A 21,866-nucleotide genomic window follows, 5' to 3' on the forward strand; every position below is an offset into this window, starting at 1 on the left:
CTGCTTGAAAAGCAAAAGAGCATTTGATCTCTTTTCAGTACTGAGAGAAAGAAATAAGGGCAGAAACTCACAGGAATGATGATACTCACATATGAGAGACTGTTCTTATGAGCTGTAAAATAGGATATCACTGGCGAAAAGAAGCAGTAAGCCCTGCCTCAGATGCAAAGGGTTAGACCTGTCATCCCACAAAGGAATCATAGAGAGTCATCACATTTGCAGACCTTCTCTAAAGCACCTCGGTGTTGTCACTGGATGGCAAAGAATAGAAGGAACGAGAGCTGCCTTCAAAGCAAGCAGAATGAAAGGCAAACACCAGGCACCATTCCCCTTCAGACTGGGAAGCCTCGGAATATAGCGTGACTGCAAAGATCTTTGCAGTTCAAAAACTTCTGAGAGGAACACACTCTAAAGGTATAAACACTCTGGAGAAGGCAAGGTCTATAAATCACTGCCAGTCAGCTTAGAAAAACGTTGTCTTTGCTTCTCGGTGGAGAAGTAAAACGATAAAAGAAATTTCTTTTATGTATGGATGGCTCAACCATAATGCTATTTTAACATCAGTTTCTTGTAACCCATCTACACACAACGACTTAAACACTTGTTATAAAGTATGCATAGGGTGACTCATCCAGCTGAAGAATCAGCCTAATTGGTCAAAATTTCAGGACACTGTGTGCTGAGCTATAGAGAATCATAATCTCATCTATTAGGGGATGTGACAAGATGCAGGAGCTATCTCAAATTCCTGGAAGAGCTAGTGTGGAATAAGAACCGTTGCCTAGGGACAGTCTCTTCTTTATGATAATTAAAGAGCTCAGATCTGTGCTATTCTGGATGGTTGAAAAATATGCATGCATAAGCTTAAATTCTGGCTTTGGCTTGTTCATGTGAGAAAGTTGTCTAATAATTCATTAGTCTCTTCAATAAAAGATATGCAAAAGGAAGAATAAAGGGCATCTGTGGATTTTGCTGCCAGGTTCACATGGTCCCAAAATTTCCCCCAGATATCCTGCTCTTCTATATCACAGAATACCCTGAGTTGGAAGGGACCCACAAGGATCATCAGAGCCCTGCACAGGACATCCCCACAATCCCACCATGTGCCTGAGAGCATTGTCCAAACACTCCTTGAGCTCTGTCAGCCTTGGGGCTGTGACCACTGCCCTGGGGAACCAACCACCCTCTGGGGAAAGGACCTTTTCCTGATATCCAACATAAGCCTCCCCTGACACAGCTCCAGCCATTCCCTGGATCCTGCCTCTGGTCACCAGCTACCTGACTCAAAAAAAACCCCAAGAACTTGGGGAGAGTTTCCTTCTTCCCTGAGAATATTCCCATACCAGTTGACAAAAAGTAGAGAGAAGAGAAAGGCAACTCATAGACTGAATTAAAAATGTTAAAAACCTCTCCAGAGAGGCTACTAGTGGGTGGGGAGCACGGGCATAAGTAGTCCAGCAGCATTTTTACACACACATTCATTAATGATAGTCAATCTGCCACATTTCTGTTTGAATTGATAATAATTCTACCGTTTGGGTGAAAAATAAAATACGAGACATCTCACTTTGTATTCTCCAGTAGCAGATAGGAGAGGACCTCCTGGATATGTCTTTGCATCCCTTTACTCTCCTGTCTCTTCCCAGCACACAACTACCATGTTCTGAGATGTTGCTTCTCACACACAGATCATTAGAGCTGTAGAAGCAAAACAGCTCCCCAGGAAAACCCTTAATTAATCACTGCTGTGGACTCACACCAGTTGTACATCTTTTCCCATACAGCTCTCACACATTTGGAATGCACCAAACCAGTGGACCATCTATACTTCATCTACACTTGGATAGACTGTTGGCCTTTCCCTCCAGCATTTTCTACCTGACAGGAGGCTGGAGTCAGGTGGGGGTCAGGCTCTGATCTTGGCTACCAGTGAGAGGACAGGAGGAAAGAGCCTCAAGCTGGGCCAGGGGAGGTTCATGTTGGACATCAGGAAGAATTTCTTCATGGAAATAGTTGTCAGGCATGGAAGGGGCTGCCCAGGGAGGTGGTGGAGTCCCCATCCCTGCAGGTGTTCAAGGAATGACTGGATGTGGAACTCAGTGCTCTGGTCTGGTTGACAAGGTGGGGATGGGTCACAGGTTGGACTCGATGATCTTGGAGGTCTTTTCCAACCTCAGTGATTCTGTGAAATTCTCTGAAATCATCTCTCTTGCAAAATTGAATGGGATGGTTTCCCTGCTTCTGCCAGTGTACAGATACCAACAGCCCAGCTCATCATTTTCCTCAGTGTGTAAGCAAGACGTTGTGGATGGTATTTCCAACACACCACACACTTAGAAGCCTATACAAAACAACCAGCCAAAAAAAGAAAGTTTGATGATCACAGTTATATCATCTTTTTCAAAGCTTTTAAAAGTATAGCCAAACTGAGATCATAAAAGTTAAGTATTTACTATAATTCCCTCTTACAGAAAACAAATGTAAAATGATTTCATCAGTACCAGCTAATAGGCCAGCTTATAACCAGAGGGCAGGATTTTTTAATAACTTCACTAACAATATGCACTGGCACAAAAATGTGGCGCAGTAAGAAAAAAAAAGTACAAAAGGTAATAAATATTACCTATTAGTTCACTTTTGTCAGGAAATAATACTACAAACTTAATGGGATACATGGAAGCCTTATGAAAAGCAGGCTGAGAGAGGCTTATGGTCTTATCCAGTATTAGATGGGAGGCTGACTGATTAATAAGTTGACATTGAAGAGCAGAGAATGAAAATCATATGGACTTCAGGGAAAGGAAATAGTTTAAAAATGAAACTGTGATGCTGCCAGGCTGCAGAGGAAGAGGCCCAGCTCCCACTGGCAGCTCCCAGTGTGCAGGGAGGGGAAGGCAGCTCACACCTCTGCCAGGGCTGTGCTCCCAGCTGGAGCCTCTGGGAGAGAGTGGTGGGAGAACTGCACCCAAAACAGGAAGGAGAGAGGAAAATATACATGAAAGCAAAGGTCTGAATACAACAGCAAGTTGGGCATTTCAAGAATAGGAAAAATAAGATACTCTATAGAAGAAGAAATGAGATTTATCCATAGCAGTGGATGAGCTATATATTAACTCAGTGTGTAAGGATGAGATGTTCTTGATTGCTTTTTTAAAATTACAGGGCTGCAGGATTGAGTTTTAAACACCCAGTGAGGCACCACTACTTACAACATCAACACCGCTGTTTATTGGAGCTCCCAAACCAACAGACCATTTCCAGGAGACTCTACATTTACTGTTGTTTCTCAGGCACATTGTGTCTGGTTTTGATTTGTGTGTTGCTCACACTGGAAAATGTCTGCTGTGGTTTCCAAGACTGGGATTTAACTGTGGTTAATTCACTGTTCCCTTTACTAGTGACACCAATGGGGAGTTACCACTGGTGGTAAATTGATAGTACACATACAATAAGATCAGTGAAGAATTCAGTCAAAATCAAAAGCATGTAAGGCCCTGGTAAGTAAATTTAAATCAAAACGTGATATCCACTAAAAAAAAACCCCAAGAACCTATAAATTTTAATTCACACACTTTTTAAGAATAAATTATGGCTTTAAGTATGCTGGATAAAAGCAAGAGCCATCCTTGTAAAATATATTAAAGTGAATTTCTGGAAAAAACAGAAATGGTACAGTTCTGTAGTGTTTCAGGAGAGAGCAGCTAAACATTTCTCCTTGTAATAAGCTGAACAAACCTTATCTTGAAGCTTATCAAGGATGAATGGGAACAATTTTTCCTGTATCACATTGCAATTTTAAAAGTGATGGTTTTCTTCTAAATTACTAGAAAATAATTATAATAAACTTCTTTATTTCTTGCAACTAAGAACAATTTGGGCAAATGAAAGACTATACAGTTCCTTGAGTCAATTCCTGTTAATTGTTGAGAATGACACCCTTTCACAACAATTTCTAAGCCCAATCTGAGCTTTCCAAGGAGCAGGACTATAACCAGGCATTGCCTACTTTCTGTGTTTTCTACTCAAATCACTGGTGTTTCCTCTGACTTTGAAAATGTAAAATTAAGTCTCACATTTTTATCACTGCCATGCTCTTGGGTTTAGGAAAAGCACCAGGTCTTCCAATGAAAAGGGAGATAATACTGGCAGCTACACACTTGGAGTCTAATTTTAGGAGGAACTGAGCCATTCTAATATGCTGCAGCCAACAGGAACTCAGGGCACTCAATAATTCATGAGTTTCTTTCCACGTTTGAGTAGAGCCTGTTGAAAACCTCTCAAGGAAACATTTTCCATCAGAAAATTCCAATTCCTGTGAATCAAAATTGCTTACAGGGCAGGTTATGCTTGGATACTTCTCTAATATCTCTTCTTCTATGCAGTCTCAAGTGGCTTTAAATCTCTAATAATAACTTTTTAAATGTGAAGAGGGCTGTAATTAAAAGGTGAAACAAACTGTTTCAATCAACATTCACTGTGATTTTTTTAAATTCTTTCTAAACACAAAACCTTGAGGAGAAAGAAGATTCGAACTTGTTTTACTTTCAGTTTGGGCTTGTAAATATTTTTATAATTTTTCCTGGGAAGGAAAAGGATTTCCTACTTTAAATGTACTTAAGAAGGTATTTTTATGCCCATCCTAAAAAAAAAAGCTTTATACTCATGCAGATAAACCTCTCTTTGACCCTGGTGATGAGTGAATTGTTAAATTTGTTATGTCTTTACTGTCACTTTGATTCAGTTGTTTTACAATGAATGGCATTTGCATCAGAAGGCAGCAGAATAACCATTTCTTACCTTTAGTCTTTCTGTTACACCATCAGTGAAGCTGACTGTGAATTCAGCAATTTTGGGCACTCTGAGTTTTCCTTTGTTCTTCTGGTCAGGCTGATACTCTGTTCTTGTTTTCACAATTACCTGGAAAATATCAACACTTTTAAGGTTTCTGCCCACAGAACAAAACATTTTGGATTTGTTATCTAAGCTTTCCTATATAAACCATCCCCTGGACTTGCACAAGCACCATAAATTAACACAAGCTCATCACAGCCTCAGGAATAAGAGCGACAGATAAACAGTCAGGCAGATACACAGAACTAGGACAGTGAGCTTATCACACTGAGTCTTAAAATAGCTGACAGCAAAATGTTTCACACCCACTTTTGTTTAGGACTAGGCATTTAATTTTTATATCGTGTTCAACAGGCACAGTAACAGCCCATCCTAAGGAAGAGCTTCACTAATTAAAAGCTCCAACCTATCAAGCTCCACTGGAGCCAATTTAAATTTAGGCCATTTGATGTCTCATTCATTCAGGCTCCAGATTATCAATATCAATCTGATATTATCACCTTGGGTTTTCCCCTGAAGATCTGTGTCAGTTGCTGATTAATCCAGGTTCTATTAATCTTACAAAAATGAGGTGGTTTGTGCCAATGGAGAAACTGTAAATGGCTTTTAAGAGGGTTTGGTCAAATTACCTCTGTTGCATTGTCAATCTACACTGAATTTAACTGTGATCTAGAATGACCCTAAATATTTTTGGTGAAATGCACCCACTGCAAACACAGTGAAGGTAACAGCTAATTCCAACTGCTCCCAGAGGGGATGAGTGTCAGGGCTGTACTCAGAAACAGCCCTTCAGAGGAGTGAGTGTATCCAACCCATTATGCAGGAGAATCTTGAAAGACCACCCATCCATGAGCCCATGCAGCTAAAGACTGTCTGGAGAGCATTCCAGCAGATCCACATGGTCTCACTCCAGCTGGGAAATGCAAAAGGAGACAAAATAGGCTCATCTTCAGCACTGCCAAGACCCGGAGCTCATCCCTGGAGAAGACACTACTGCTGAGCTTCTGCCCAGGATTCCCAACCCAGGGACAAGGTCCACAAAGCAGCTGATGGTTTGGTGTGGTTTCCAAGGTTTGGGGAGGTTAAAAAAGGATGGAAAGAACATTGTGGCTCTCGATCCCAGCGCCAACACTTCTACTTTTTGGCCCCCCCATTCTGAGCTGCAGGATGTGCAGCCTGGTGAAAATTAAATACTCCAGGAGTGGTGGCTGGTCCAGACTAGAGTGACAAGAGTGATCCTAAAGCCCTTACTTAGAAACAAAAACACTGTGAAGGATTGAAAAAGATTAAGTGATGCACAAGGTTGAGTTCCCAGCTAATCAAGGATTTATTTCCAAATGAAGACAGCAAAGTCTGGTTTGGACCAAAGAGAACCCCAGGTATTTAATCCTCCTGCACTTAATGCATGTGAAAATCAGAGTGACAGAAAACCAGTGAGGAGTCATAAGCCAATTTTCTGGATTCAAATGCAAATCATTAAAGACTGATGAATATTTACATCCTTCAGTGAATCTCTCTCAACAGTATTTATTACTGTAGCATTTGCAATATTAAGACTTGGGAAGAAGAGGGGACAAAAAGCCACTCAAATACATTTATATCAGCATTTTGTAGCTCAGGGTTTCAGATGGCACAACACAGATGACGGGAAATGACAAATGGGGACAAGCTTGATTTGACAGGTTTGGGATAAATCCTAGCACTACACTCTGAACCTACTACGGAATCAAACCCCATTTTGCCCACTATGTCCAGCACGCTGCGGCCAAAATAAGGCAAAGCTCACTCTCCAACCAAGACCATCTGGCCCAGGTCAGCTCCGAGTTTCAAACAAGCAATAACCTCATTTTCTCCCTCAAAAGGAGGCCAGTGCAGTCAGGACTCATGCAGCTGGCCAGCCTTCCAGTCTTCTTGCAGGCCTTTTGTAAACCCAGAATAGAAAATTACAGAGTCTCAGCCAACAACACCTGCCAACCAGTGTTTAGAAATTGCAGTCATTCTGTTTTCAAACAATATCCAACTCCCCCAAATTCATGCTTCCTGCTTGGTATAAATCTTAGCTGCAGACATAATTTTTAAATTTACATGAGGGCTTTTTCACAAACTCTAGCACTGGGTCTTAAGGAAGGACCATGAAGCCAGAATAAAAGAAGGAAAATCAGATTAAAACCTTACTTGTTTCTACATACAATTTAATTTTCTTCCATTCTCTGCCATCAACACCAGTTTTCTTATGGGTATTTTTTCCACTGTTGTCACATTCAACCAATACCCTATAAACAGGAAAGCCTGAATTATGCTGTCTGCAGGGATACAGCATGAGACTGAAAATAAACCCACACAGCCCTTCACAAGGCATCCGATTCAGGTCCAGTAGCAATTCTATCATGTCTGTGAATAAATAACCAAGCTCAGTCCCCAGCCAGATCAGAAGCTACTTGAAGCACAATTTGCTGACTGTGCCAGCAGTGAAATGTGTGTGTCATCCTGCTGGTCAGTGTTTTTCAGAGAAATTTGCAGAGGTATCAAAAACCTTTAGCAGAAGAGGTAAGAAGTACCTTTGCTAAATACCTTCTGGCATTGCAAAAGCTAAAAGTCTGCTCTCCAAAAGTATCTTTGTCAGACACCCGGTGGAACTACTCAGCAGAAAGAAAGACAGGGCAGTCGGTGAGGTCTTCTCTTTAAAGGAGAGCACAGAAATCAAATGACAAAGGTCAAAGAGAAAACCGAAAACCTGCAGTGGGGGGGAAGCATTCAATATTGTGCCAGTAATGACAAAAATGCAATTTTGCTGAGGACATGGGCTGTACATTTAGAAGAACAGAGCTGCCTCTTGCTCAGTCCCCTGTAGCCTAAATAAATCACCCTGAGCGAACTCTTGCAAAGTTAAAAGTGCAAATTTAGAAAAGGAATAATAATCTTATAAAGAAACCTTTCTGTATTTTAAGGATTACTGGATTTTTTTTACTATTTTTGTTGGTTGATCTGTTTTCATTTTCCAGTTTTCTGTTTGAGCTGGGTGGGAAGGTTCTGCTTTCCCCACCCTCCCGTTCCCCGCCATCACTCCTTTTTCACCTTTTCTTTCCATTTTGTCGGTGAGAAAAAAATTCCTAGCAGTAAAGTTCCAGAAATGCTACCCAAATTGCTGTTGAATGTGGAGTAATAAAACCCCCCTGACTCCACAGTCGGCGCAATGATCAGCGTTCATTCATCACCGGCTGCCCCGGAGCAGTTCCAGCCCAGCCCAGGATCCCACTGTTTCCATGCAAACAAGGTACATTCATCTCACACCAGGACAGGCTTCCTGGGAGAGCTACCGGCGTTTATTACAAGCCACAGCAAACACACTGACCCCCATTCCCTCTCCTTGTGGGCTCTGCAGCGTTGCTGACTTGGGCAGAGTCACTCTGGATTGAAACCAGTGGAAGTGAATATAAAACTGGGCTCCTGTGTAGGCTGCAATTCAAACTGAAGTGAAAGAAATGCTCATCTCCTCGTTCCCTTCCCTGGCATGCTCTCACTGTTGGAAACGAGCTGCTGTAAGGGGGCAACTTCCAGAATTGGCAGCAGCTTGGCTGTGCTCGGGCCTCCTGAGTACTGACAATAAACTGAATCAAACCGGTGCTTAAATGGTCAAGTAATCTCTAGAATACTCACAAAAAAGACAATTAGCCTCTTCTCCACTCCCACTGCAGAAACACCTCTCTGCCCATTCTCTGCACTTGTCTCCTTGAGCTCTCAGGTCCTGCTGCCAGCTCCACCAGGCTTGTCTTAACTCAGTCCTCCTGGTGAGAAGGGTCTGGCTGGTCTAAGATGGCATCCCTAACCATAAGCTTACTGGAGTAGAGAATTACTGTATTATTATTTTATTATTATTTATTTTATTTATTGTTTTATTATTTCTGAAGCAACCTGCACACCTGCAAATGAATATTAAAAAGCAAGAGCAGTCCCAACAGCTCTTCGAACTGTCTGAGCCTTTGCGATTGCTGGATAAAACCCCTTAGAACCCTTTTGGACACTTGTCAGCCTCTGTTTTGTTATCTAGGCTCTGATTCAGCACCAGCTCATAACTGTGACCCACTTGGTGTGCTGTGATTGTCCACCAAAGAGAGCAGCCTCCCTGCCAGCTTAGTCCAGCCCTTCTGTAGTGCTTTACAGTCTGAACTGGGGATGGAGCCCAGGTGAATATAGCTCAGGGGATCTCCCTGCAAATTAACTTGCTGCTGTGACCTGTTCTTAAAAGTTTTCACACTATCTCCCAGAGATCCTCTACCTTTAGGTTGCAGAGACTGTGCTGTTTATGGCAGATGCAATAAAGGGGACACAAATAAATTACCTGTGACTTTCTTCATTTTACATCTGATATAAAACTGTTCTTTGAAAGCTGCCTCCGAGATGAGGTTTGCCCAGTGACTGTAAGAATACAAGAGGAGAGAAAAGGGCTTCCATGGACCACCAAAAAGAGGAACCTAATGACAGGAATCCACACTGCAGTCCTTGAAGCTTCCTCCTTAACCAGGTTTATCTGGTATTCGAACTAATTAATTACCAATTCAGCAAAGCACTTAAGCATGCAAGTAGTCCTATTAACATCAGCAGGATTAGCTGGATATTTAAAGTTAACTGTGCATTTAAGTGCTTTGGCTGATCAGAGCTTCAACTGGCTTGAGGCACCTTCCCACAGCCAGTTCCAATGCTGCTGGCAGGGGATCCTGGGAATTCTTAGTCAAGTGCTCAAGGCGCTGTGCACACCAGCATGACCCCCAGGATCCCATATTACTGATAGAGGAGGAGGGGGAAAAAGGACAAAAAAAGAACCTCAATAATGTGCTGAGTCACACCAGCATTTGGTGGCAGAGTCAAGAGTTCAGACCACAGGTCGCTGCTACTTACAGTGCACCATGTTTCTCAAGCTTTCATTAATGACTGACAACAGTAGCTCCAGCAGATTTTCCATACAAATATAACATTTGTGGGATTAAGGGTTAGCAAAGTGTGACTGGGATGGGAAGGAAGTCATATGCTGTATGGAAAGTGGCAGCTCTCTGCAGAGTTGTCCTTCTCAGCCATCCTAGGTCAGCAGATGTAATAACACTCCCCATATCTGGAAAGGTTTTGACATTCTGTTCTTTTTCTTGCATCTTCTGGTTCCTCATTCCAATCCCTCATTCTTCTGGAAGAGCTCAAAGCAGTCTGTAGGGAATGGCCTGTGAAAGCTATAAAACCCCAACACGACAGGACCACAAGCCATATCCATCACACTGCTCCACACAAGCAAGACGTTTGTAATGATACTGTTTGCTAATACATTTATTGAGTCCTAAACCTAAATGCACTTATTATTCCAGGCTTAATGTTAGTGCCATGACTGGAATCAATAGGAAACCTTTCCTTGGCTTTAATGAATGCAGGACCAGACATCTTCTCTGTAGTGATGCTTTGGAAAATTATAGGTGTGCTGAGATGAGAAACAACAGATGAGAGTCTGCCTACACCAGCAGGAAATCCATCACTGACAACCTTGAGAAGGTAAACAGTAGGAGAGTGCTGGGAAGTCTAGAGATTTGGGACTCTGAAATGAAAAAGAAAGCAAGCTTCTAACCGAGTGGGTTATATTAAAAGCATTTGCTTTGAGGAGGAAGGAGCAGAGTAGACATGAAATGTGACAAATGGAAAAATATCGCATTAAGCATGGAACCTTAAAAAGGATTTTCCTGCAAAGGGATGAAGTAAGTGTTTCAGAAAATGAACTGATATGAATTCTGGGTCTTGTGTCCAACTGGCTAAACTTAACATCATTTATTGCCACTTTATATTTGCGTTTGAGCTCTACGGTTTTCCCTGAAGAAACGAGTAATAATATTTAACATAACAGGCATTGTGAAAACTTTAAATTATTCATTTGGAAAAGGACATGTTGCCCTGCTGTAATTCCCACTTCACTGCCACAGTGCATGTAATATATTGTGGTTCAGGTGCTGCAAAGCACAAGCCATAAAAATTTAAAATACTACTTCCTGGGATTATTAATAATGAAGAGTCTCTCACTCGGAGTGGCTGTCGGATTGACAGAAGAGATAAACAAAATGTGTTTCTGCTACCAAGGAGAAAGGTTTCTTCTGAGTTCAAAGCTGGACTTTGTAGTCCCACAAAATGGTTGTAACACCCCCACTCAGTATCCATGTGGATTAGTCAGGCTCTCTTTTAAATGAAAATGAGACTCAGCTTCATTCCTTTCCACACCTTTCTTCATTCCTTGCAGAGAGAGAAGGAAAAATATAAACTCCTCACTGGCACCAATGTCATGGTTTCCTTTGCCTTTGTTACCCAACTGAGCATCAGTAGCTGAGCAGGACCTCAGCCTGAGTCCCCCATGCAGCACCTGCCCAAGGTGTCTGGTGACAGCAAAACGTGACCTCCAGTCTGGCACTAAACCCACTGTGACTGAGGCAAGTTCTCTCTCCTTGAGCTCCAAGACAAGGAATGGCCAAAATTCACCACCTGCTCACACAGAATTCTCCAGTGACCTGCAAGCCTTAATCCTCACACAGAGCCAGCTTCAAAGAGCAAATGAGACGTACACAATACTGCTAAGTTAAAATACTTAGCAGTAAAAGAATGTAGGAGAAGAGATGGAAAAATCATGTTTCAGGGCTTAAAACAATCCTTTTCTTTGCAGGCTTAGGATGAAACATTGCTAGGCATGAGCAGCTCCATGTAGCATCTCCTGTACCTCCTTCTGATTGTTGCCCTGGCTACTGCTAGAAACAGGACACACTGGAAAAGGTGAACCAGTATTCTCAGACTCCCTGGCAAACACCATGCTGCAAATTCCCAGATTTTTAGAGAATTAGGTCTTTAAAAACTTTCCCAAATAATTATAGTCATGTCCCTTCCCATGGGATAGAGAGCTATGCTTCCAAATCTATAGGATGGACACATCTCAGCAGGCAGATTTCCCAAAGATTAGTGTTAAAATTGGCATTTGGGATGTATGTAATGGTAGTGCCCATAGCATCCCAGTCACTATCTGAATACATAACATGTCTGAAATATCAAGCAGCAAAAGGCAAAAAAAAGAGGAAAATTTAAGAGAAAGGTCCCTTGGATCAAATCCATAGTCAGTGGAGAAAGCCAGGGTCAGTACTCTGCTTTTTTTACCCTTCATCTAATAGGTGTTGTGCTGGAAATGAGTTTCACAGAGGCTGGTAGGAAAAAAGTGGTCTCCTGAATCAGTGCCAGGAGGATATTCCAGGCATAAGGAACATCACAAAAGGACAAAGACAGCAAATGTAATCAGCCCTGGCATCACCAGTGAAAGGCAGCACAGAATGTAAAGGCTGCGCTGGGAGCTGAAAGGAGCTGAGAAGGGAAAGGCAGGGCTCCAAGCACAAAAGGAGCTTGGAATTTATCCAGCTAAGTCTCCCTGCAAATCCCTAGGTGACTGTAACCAGCAGGAACCCACAGGAGGCTGGGAAGGGGTGACGAAAATTGATTTCAGTAGGTTCATCCAGGAGAAGGTTTAGCAAAGCAGACAAAAGAATCAATCTCTCAACTGTAGTGAGGGCAAATTGGCTGGGGTAAATTAGCAGGGGTAAATTAGCAGAGCTCCACTGATTTCCTCTAAACTGCCCTGATTTACACCAGTCAAGGATGCAGCCCAGTTTTCCTTTCCAGACCAGTCAGTAACTGGTATGTGGGGTTCATTTCACAGTCTTCCTGAAATGCTTCCACCCTAAGTAATTGGCTTTCATGTTAGAGAAAAGAATAGACTGCAACAGGCTCGGCCAAACCTCCATACCCTCACACACTTTCCCTGTGTCCATTCCTGCTGTTTGTGCAGAATGCAGCTCCAGGGATTGCAGCGCAGACATAACTGAGTTTAAGAGAGGCAATGGAGCTCACAAAACCAGGCGGCTTTAAAGCCCCTCACTCAGACACTGATGGCAGTGCAGTTAAGGAGGGAGATTTCTGCACAGGCTACAGAAATCCTGGGATGTTCAAAGTGAAGCTGTGCAGCAGTAACATGTTATCTGGATGCACGGGAGGCCTCCGGATGCTGCCCCAGGTGCCTGTGAGCAAGTGCCTGGATCGTGGCACAGCCCCGGATCACCTGCGAGCGGAGGGGTTGGTGCATGAGGGGACAGCCAGAACAGCAGCAGTGACATCCAAAAGAGAGGAGCATGAACTGCCAAGAATCACAAGCAGGGCTGTCCAAAACACGCAAACAACATCAAAAAGGTTCCCCCAGAAACGCTGCTCTGCCAGAGAGTGCGATGCTGCAAATATTTATTACAGCTTAACAAGCAGAGGTGGTGTTTACATTCAAATACACATTTAGAGGACAAATGGATTTGCATAGGGTAGGAGGGGGACAATGTCACAGGAGAGGAAGCTCAGACTTTGGCATTTGTGGGGATTAGGCAGAGTATCCCAAGAAAGGAGAAAGGAAAGGATGGGGAAAGGCAAGACAGCCTGCCTGTTCCTTTATATTTGCAATGCTGTCTTTTTATTCCCTTCCTTTCTTTTATTCACACTTTCTTTCCCTTTGCATCCTCCTCCTCCCTTTCACTCCTCCTTTCTCCACCTGCCACATTAGTATCCCTGCCCCATCCCTCCAGCCTCACCAGCAGATGAACAGGAGCACAGCAGCCTGTCCCCAGCTGTATCTCAAGCCCTTCCAGACGTTGGCGGGGAAGGCTGAGCTGCCTCTGGCCCCACCATGTGCAGCAGCTCCTCAAAACCAGCTCCACACACCCCGAAAACAGCCCCACACACTCCAAACGAGCTCCACACCGCCCAGACCACGTGTGCCTCCAGCCTGGCCGGGCTTCACAGAGGGCAGGCTGACATCAGTGTTTCAGGACAGAGCTCCAAGCAGTCCCCGAGGTACAAGAGCACTCATCCAGCTACTATTAATTATTCCTGCTCAGCTGGCCAGGACCAAACATTATTTTCTGTTAAACCAACAGGGACAGGCTGTGAACACAAGGGACCCCCCTGATTTTCAGGAACTCTTGATTGCTCTGTGTAAACGCATGGCCTCAGCCAAGGGCAGGAGCACAGGGCGGGAAAGGCATTTGAAGAGAGCAGTTACATCTATTTTTTTCTTTCTTGGGTTGGATGGCAGGAATTTGCCACTAGAGAAATTAATTCTCGAGCCTCCTGATGCATTCAAAATAAAGAACAATGGACCACATGATAAGCCTTCTGCAGTCTTCACCACAAAAGAGATGCCGGATGTTTTTTCCAGCCCTGACAATAGCTTTCATGCACTTTTGTGTTATGTAAAATTAGGATTTTTCTGCCAGAAGTGAGGCATTTCCTGGTGGATTACACTGAAGTGAGCCCAGAGACCAAGGGGTTCCCAGTTGTTGGTCACATTTAAACAGAATGGTCCCTGAAAAGCTGCACATCTTTCAGCATTATCATTGCAGAGACACAATTACAGCTGAAGCACTTTGTCGGAAAACAAGGCAGCAACACCTCGTCTTTTCCCCTTTGGTCCTAAAAGATAAAAGGCTTGGTGTTTTTTTTGCTTTTTGAATCAGAAGAAATGAGATTCAGATACATAAAAGGCCAGGTCAAGAGCTTGTCACTGGTGTTATATGGATGGATTTCAGCAAAAAGGCCGTGCAAAAATTATTTAGGAGCACCTGTCTCTGCCTTCTGCCCCAGCAAGAGAACAGGGGACAAGGGAAATGACTGAAGATAGTCAATAAATATAAATACACAGCAGGTTTAGCACCCTAGGGGGGAAATTAGAATCCTGGGTACATTTCTCCCCTCGCAGCCACACAACTGCTGACAGAAGGACGAGAATGCTGATGCTGCAGGAGGAACAGCACGAGCCTTGGGAGGGAACATCCTCATTTGGTGGAAAAAGAAATAGTCCAGTGGCCCTTAATTTAAAAACAAAAGATTCCCAAATTGAACCCTCATGAATTCCTGCCTGCATTTTTCCAGCAGCATCAAGGTGGAAGTCAGAGGGAGCTGCTAAGCTCACAGTGCTTTGAGAAACAAGCCTGTTAGGAAAGCACCTCCAAAAGGACAGACAGTAAATTTAAGCACACCTTTAAGAAAGGGTTTTGCCCTCCCACCCCCCACTTCTTAGAATCAAGGAACTATCTGAAAACAGACGGGCTTCAGGGATTACATCACATAAGCAAAAGCCTCATTATTTTTGTTCTTTCTCCCTATCCCTTCTCTGAAAGGGGAGCCAGACATAGAAAACACTTTGAAAGACAGCATGGAAGCTGTGGTGAAACACCTACAGAGGTTAATGCTGAGAGTCACTCAAGTTACAGAAATATCCTTAAAATTAAGGAAAATTGGGTATTTAAAGCCCTTCAACAACAATTTTCAGCCTGTAAATGCCATAGGCTTTGTGGGGTGCTTTAAGGATCTGACAAATAACAGGTTTGATTTTCTTCAACCTGCATATAGCTGTCTAAAACTCAACTGAAAAAAAAAGTCTATAAATGAACAGAGCTTGCAAATATACAGCAGGTGAAGGCATTATTGCACACTGGCAGTAACAGCAGATGGGTTGCTCAGCACAGACCTTGTGCACTCTTGGATCACTATCCGAAGCTGTTACTACTCCTCCTTTACGACAGACTGAAGTCAAAGCAAGGACAGAGCCCCAAACCTCCTTGCCCTGGTTTTGATGCACCCTGGATTGCCCTGACCCCAAGGTTAAGATCCAGGTCGAGAGCTCACAGTTTCATAAAAGAAGATCCCTTCTAAGGGCAAAGAGAAGCTCAGAAAGGGGAGTATTTAGCAGGGTTAGGGTCCTTTTTAGGTTTCACTCACAGGAGAATGCCAGGACAATGCCCAGCTCTTTGTTGAGTGCTGAGGCAGGAGCTGGCCGGCAGCATTGCCTCCCTGTGGTTGCTGTCAGCAGGATTGCTGTCATTGCAGAAAACCTGTGAGCCTTTAAATCCCTGCTGAGCTGTCGCCCATAGACCCCAACACCAGGGCTGGTTTAGCTCTGGTCACTCCTGCAGCATCCCATGCAGGAGGCACAGAAAACACCTTGCCTTATGCTCTCACTCTCCCAGGCTAAAAATCAATTGCTGACAGGTTTCAGGAAAAGACAGAAAAAAAAGTCAATTTTAGGTATTTTTTTTAACCTTGCCTCCTGATTGCCAAGCAAGAATACACCCTGAAATATTTGAAATCCATGTCGACTCCTCCTCAGACTCACAGCCTCACTGAATTCAGCAGCAGCTTTGCTTTCCTAAGTACAAAGCTGCAATTTCCCCCTTTCACTTAACCTCTGCCCAAGCTTTTCACCTGAGGCTCGGCTCCTTATTAGCAGGTCTTTAAACAGCCCCTCTGCCCTGGAGTGAACTCACCCCAACAGAACCTGTTCTACAGAGAGCAAAGGAAACAGATTGTGAATTATTTTGCTTTTATCATAAATAACCTCTCTTCCTAGTGAAGGGATCTCCAGCCCGTTAACTCCAGGCCTGCTGCACACAGGAGCTGAACCACAGCCTGCAGAAATCAATACCTCTGACTCTAATGAGTTCTGAATCATGCTCAGCACGCCTGGAGATACATCCCACTCTTCCAGCAAAGAAAAATATGGATGTCAGTAGATGCACTGACAGTAATGTATGCTAATGAAGGTAATGTAACCTAACAACACGTGAATTATTGATGTAGGCATGTTTAAACAGAAAAATCAGCAAGGAATCACAGCAGACCAATACACTCCAGTGTTTGTTCACCAACAGGCAATTGGAACATGGTGGTTGTGAGAACACTCATTACCACTTTATCAGGCTGAAAGAATTCTTGTTGGGTAATCCATGTCTCACCTGATCCACGAGTCATTTAAATTTCACACGTGTGACACTGGGTGATCTCAGTGCGCCGTTTGTAGTGGCATGAAAGGAGCTACTTTTACACACCTATAGTTTCCTCTGAGGTTTTCAGACATCTATGACAAATCATACTGCTTTGCCTGAATTATTTTGCTTAATCTTATTTACCAGTCATAGGTAAGGGCTGGTTTAGCCTCTCATTCACAATAGTTTTGGAAATCTAACTCCCTTGAATGCAGCAAAGTTGCACCTGATCGTCATGAGGCACATGGAGAATGAAACCAGCTCCTTTGTCTGGCACAGCTCTGGTTTCCAGGATGTCAAGGCAGTTGGCTCAGCTCTACCATAAAATAAACACAGTTTGTCTACCTAGGCAGGTTTATCACATCCATCATCATGTTCTCCTAATGTTATTTAGGGAAAATTCATTTTGCACCACCGTAAAAACAGGATATATGTTCAATAAACATCAGTGTTAATTTTGCTGTTATTCTATTATCCTGTGAGATCTAATCATTCTGTCTGTACTTTGGGGTGAGTTGGCTCCACCTCTGTGGTATCTGGGAACTACATTGCAGACAGGCTTTGTTTTGGTAAGGACTGTTGGGGCATATGGATTTTTACAGTCTCATCATGTCCTCACCAGGTTATATTGATGTGCATCATCCCTGCATCAACAGAGACAAAAGATTTCCTAGTACATGCTGCATCCAAAAAATCCCAACCACAACCCACAGCCAATTGCCAACACACATTCCTGGACATCTTAGTGCTGCATTCAGGTGTGAGAGAGTTGAGAGGGCAGGGGAGAACCGTGTCCTCTGGCCAGGGCCAAACAAACCCCTGGGCTGCTCCCCAGGATCTCAGCCACTCTCCTCAGAGAAATCAGCATCCTCAGTGCCCAAATAAGCTTTGCAAAGCCACGGAGAAGAAAACGGAGCTTAACTGAGATAATTAAAACAGCTGCTCATTTCGGAAGAGTTATCACATTACTCTCAATGCAGGCCATTAATCTTACTGATAATAACACATTTTAAATTGCTCCTCAGTTTCTTCAGCACTTGCAAGAGAAACACGCCAAGCTTTTTCCAGCTGTATTTAAGAATATTTGGGAGGGGAGGGAGGGTTTGAAGAGGGAAGGAGTTGGGGGATAGTTGCGTGCTTATTTGCCATGTAAAAACAGGTAAACACACTATGAAAGATAGCCCCTTTTTATTTATTGAATAAATATGCCACAGTTCCTATCACCAGAGCCCACTGAAAACCACGGGGCACATAGGTGTGCACAACCATGCAGGAGCAGCATCTGATTCTGCTTTACCTTTTCCGGAGCCGGGAACTGCAGGTGATTTACTTCCAAAGGTGTGATCAAAGGAACTGTCTGAAAACCATCTTCGTTGGATGGTTGTTTGTTGTTCTTGTCATTCAAATTACTCCCCAGCTTCACCATCCTTGGACCTTGCTTTCCAGACCTAAAACCAGGAAGGTGATCAATGTCACGGGGGCAGTGGGAAGGGGAGGATTCCTGCCTTTCCCTGCTCGCTGTGGGGTGATGCATCGGTCCCTGGGTTCCAGGGAACAGGACTTCACTTCACCGACACACTTGCCTTACACAGACATCCCAAGCACACTCCTTGAGCTCCCCCCGAGCTGTCAGCACAGACACGGCGGACCCCACACCACCGGCAATGCCACCGCCACTGCTGGGAATGTCACCAGCATCAGGGGGAGAGCCACCAGCACCAGCAGGAATGTCACAAGCACTACCGGGAATGTCACCGGCACTGCCAGGAGTGCCACCAAGCACCACCACTGCCACAGCCATGCCCGGGGACACAGGGACACAGGAACAGGGGACATGGAAAGACAGGCACGCGGGGACGGGGCGCCAATCCCCCACTGACCCTAGGGGTGGTTTTGATCCACCTCCCCCCCCAGTTTTTGCAGCCCCTTCGAGGGTGCCGAGCCCCTCCCCTGCACACCCCGGGGCACTCGGGGGTCCCCCCTCCCGGCTCCCCCCAGGGGCGGCGGGGCTGGGGGTCGGGGCGGGGGGTTCCGCGGGCACTACTTACTGCAAAGCAGGCGGCGAGAGGCGGCGGCGGGGCCGGTTCCCGTGCGGTGATCCCGCGGGGGGAGCGGTGCTGAAGGGACAGCGCTGCGCCCTGCGCTTCGTGCGGCTCCGGCAGCGACTGAGGGCGGGCGGGGCGGCGGCTCCCCCCCCTCAGCCCGCACCGCCCGCACCGCCCGCCGCGGCAGCGCGCGCCCCCTGGCGGCCCCGCCGCGCACCGCGCGTGGGGCGCCCCCTGCAGGCCGCGCGAGGGGCCGCGGCTGCCCCGGCGGGAGGGGGGACGTGAGGGACGGGCCGTGTCCCGGTGGCACAAAGGATGGAGAGGGACAAGTGGGACCTGGGACACTTCCACAGCTCTGCTCGGACACAGAGATTGGGCACAGAGAGCACTGAGGGTGGAGATGACCCAGGGCGGCTGCACGGAGGCGGGATCCCCATTGCTGCCCTTTGGCCCCCGGTGACATCGACCATTGTGTGCTTCACTGGGGCATCACTCGATGTCATGGAATTCCAGAATGATTTGGGTTGGAAGCGATCTTAGAGATCGTCCAGTCCCACCCCCCCTGCCATGGGCAGGGACACCTTCCACTACCCCAGGTTGCTCCAAGCCCTGTCCAACCTGGCCTTGGACACTTCCAGGGATGGGGCAGCCACAGCTTCCTTGGGCAACCTGTGCCAGGGCCTCACCACCCTCACAGTCAAGAATTTCTTCCCTATAGCTAACCTAAATTTCCCCTCTTTCACTTTGAACCCATTCCTCCTTGTCCTGTCACTCCAGTTCCTGATGTCCCTCTCCAGTTTCCTTGTCAGCCCCTTCAGATCCTGGAAGGGGCTGTGAGGTCTCCACACAACCTGCTCTTCTCCAGGCTGAACAGCCCCATGTCCCTGTAGAGAAGGTTCCCCAATCTCCTTAGGAACCTCATGGCCCTCAGTCACGGCTCCCAAGTGCCCACTCAAAGGTCAGTCTCTCTCCCTGATGCCCATTCAAACACCTGAAAAGATGTTGGAGCCACATGGGGATCAGCCTCTTCTCCCAGGCAACAAGAGACAGGACAAGAGGATACCTTCAAGTTGCACCAGGGGAGCTTCAGATTGGATATTAGGAAGAATTTCTTCACTGAAAGGTCGGTCAAACATTGGAACAGGCTGCCCAGGGAATCACCATCCCTGGAAGTGTTCAAAAAACATGTAGATGTGGCACTTATGGTTTAGCAGTGGAACTGGCAGTGCTGGGTTAATGGTTGGACTTGATGATCTTGACGGTCTTTTCCAGCCTTAATGATTCTATGATTCTCAAATGATGGAACAGCAGGACAGGACCAAGCCCCAAGCCCTGCTCAGCTTTGTACTGGATTCCCCTCCAATTTCCAGCAGCCAGACTGGTGTCACATCACCATGAGCAGTCACAGTCCCACCACCAGCATCCCCCCAAACACCAGCCCCTGCAGTGTGAGGCTGAACACTTCACTTGGAGACAGAGGATACTTTGGGATTACTTTAGCCTGATTTGTTTATAAATATAGAATTTGCCTCCAGAGCTTGCTACTTGGCGTCTTTCACAAGACCTAAATATACTCCTTTAAGGCGTGAACTGTTTCCATAATAAAGCCTTTTAGAACTGACTCGTGAAAACTCATTTAAAGCCATATTTTGGCAGAGCAAAGGGAAGTGCTGAATGCAGTCGTAAAGCTTGCTCACAGTACAGAGGGAAGAGCTGAGAGGCAGCTAAAACTACTTGCTACTAACATCACCTTACATGGTCCATTAAAGGTCCTGTTTCCAATAGTTTTGCCAGTTTTTAATGCTTGGAATTTAATGGGTTGGAATTTTCTCTGCCACATTTCTGCTTAAGACCAAACCTCTACAGTAAATTTCATCCAAGAGAGTTTTTCTGGGATTAAGAATAAGGCTCTGCCATATATAAAACTCAACTGTGAACAACTTTTTCTTGGAACATTATAAATTTTTGTCAAGCAGCTTTTTGATGTTCTCAGAATCATCTGAAAAAAATCAATCATGTCATTAGGTTTTGGGAGTTCACATCCAGGAAAGATTTCTTTAGCTCAGTAGTGGGAACTCCTGCAGATCTAATCCATCAGAGGTGCGTTCAGCTCAACGAAATTTCCACTGAAACTACAATTCCAGGTTGCTGCAGACTAGACCGGGTGTAGAGGCCTACAAAGAAAGGTGGCAGGTTGCATCCCACAGATATGGGAAAGTGTAGGACTTGTGCTCTGTAGGGCTGAGGAATTACATAAAAAACCCATTCACTAAAAATTATTGATTAAATTACTACAATATAATGTTTTAATATTGTAGTAATACCAGAAGTCATCCATCCATGCCCACCTGGGCCAGGATCTGTGCAAATGCACAGCAAGTTACACACCCTGCAAAGTCCTTGTCTCGTGCTCTGCACAGAGATGATGGTTTGGCTCAGAATCATCATTAGGACCTTCAAAATGCAGAGGCTGTAAGAAAATCCAAAAGCACAGACTCTGCAAATGATGACAGAAGCCCAGTCTCATCCCAGGCATTGTCAGCTCTCCAGATCCAAGCTAGACAGCACAATTGCAGCAACTCTTTCCCAAAGTTCCAATATGTTACAGATTATGTCATCTGAAGTGATTTGACCATCCAAAGAGATTCACAGATCTATCGCTATCCGTGCATTGCAACTCCATAAAAATTGCATTGTGGTTTTCCACCTTTATCTGGTAATTACCAAATGAGTGCTTTGTTGAAAAACAAAGTGATGTCCTTCGTAGCTTGCAGATACATCTGTGATCTGAAAACCAAATCATTTTCATCCACATCAACACTGGCAATGAATATCCTGCTTAGCCAAAATATTACATTAGTGACACCTAAGTAGATCCTTTGACGTGAGATCTTGAGCAACACTTCACAAACACACTGATGTGAAATTTCCAGAATCACCTGTGCAAACCAATGGAAACTGTGGTTACACAAGTAAAAATAAGGCTGTAAATAATGTTACCTGCTTGTTCCACATCCCTACTCCGTTGAACACACTGATATGCTCACAGAGTTAGTATATTAACTTTTGTTGGTTATACTTGAATACTCTTCAGAGTAACAAAGCTAAA

General features: G+C 44.8%; 1 protein-coding gene across 1 annotated transcript in view; it reads right to left on the bottom strand.

The window, feature by feature from the left end:
- The window catches only part of NSG2 (neuronal vesicle trafficking associated 2), a 33,863-nt gene extending 14,997 nt beyond the window's left edge, over positions 1–18,866 (bottom strand). The window contains exons 1-3 of the mRNA XM_027718725.2: positions 18,761–18,866; positions 18,010–18,160; positions 4,798–4,917 (exon numbers count right to left, since the gene is read on the bottom strand). Of these exons, the coding sequence (XP_027574526.1) occupies positions 4,798–4,917; positions 18,010–18,138 (249 nt within the window). The 5' untranslated portion in view covers positions 18,139–18,160; positions 18,761–18,866. The remainder of the gene's footprint in view (positions 1–4,797; positions 4,918–18,009; positions 18,161–18,760) is intronic.
- Positions 18,867–21,866: the final 3,000 nt, after the last annotated feature.

This window comes from Pipra filicauda, unplaced genomic scaffold (genome assembly GCF_003945595.2).
Source record: "Pipra filicauda isolate LSUMZ 115617 unplaced genomic scaffold, ASM394559v2 scaffold3_size10097308_pilon, whole genome shotgun sequence".
Lineage (NCBI taxonomy): Eukaryota > Metazoa > Chordata > Aves > Passeriformes > Pipridae > Pipra > Pipra filicauda.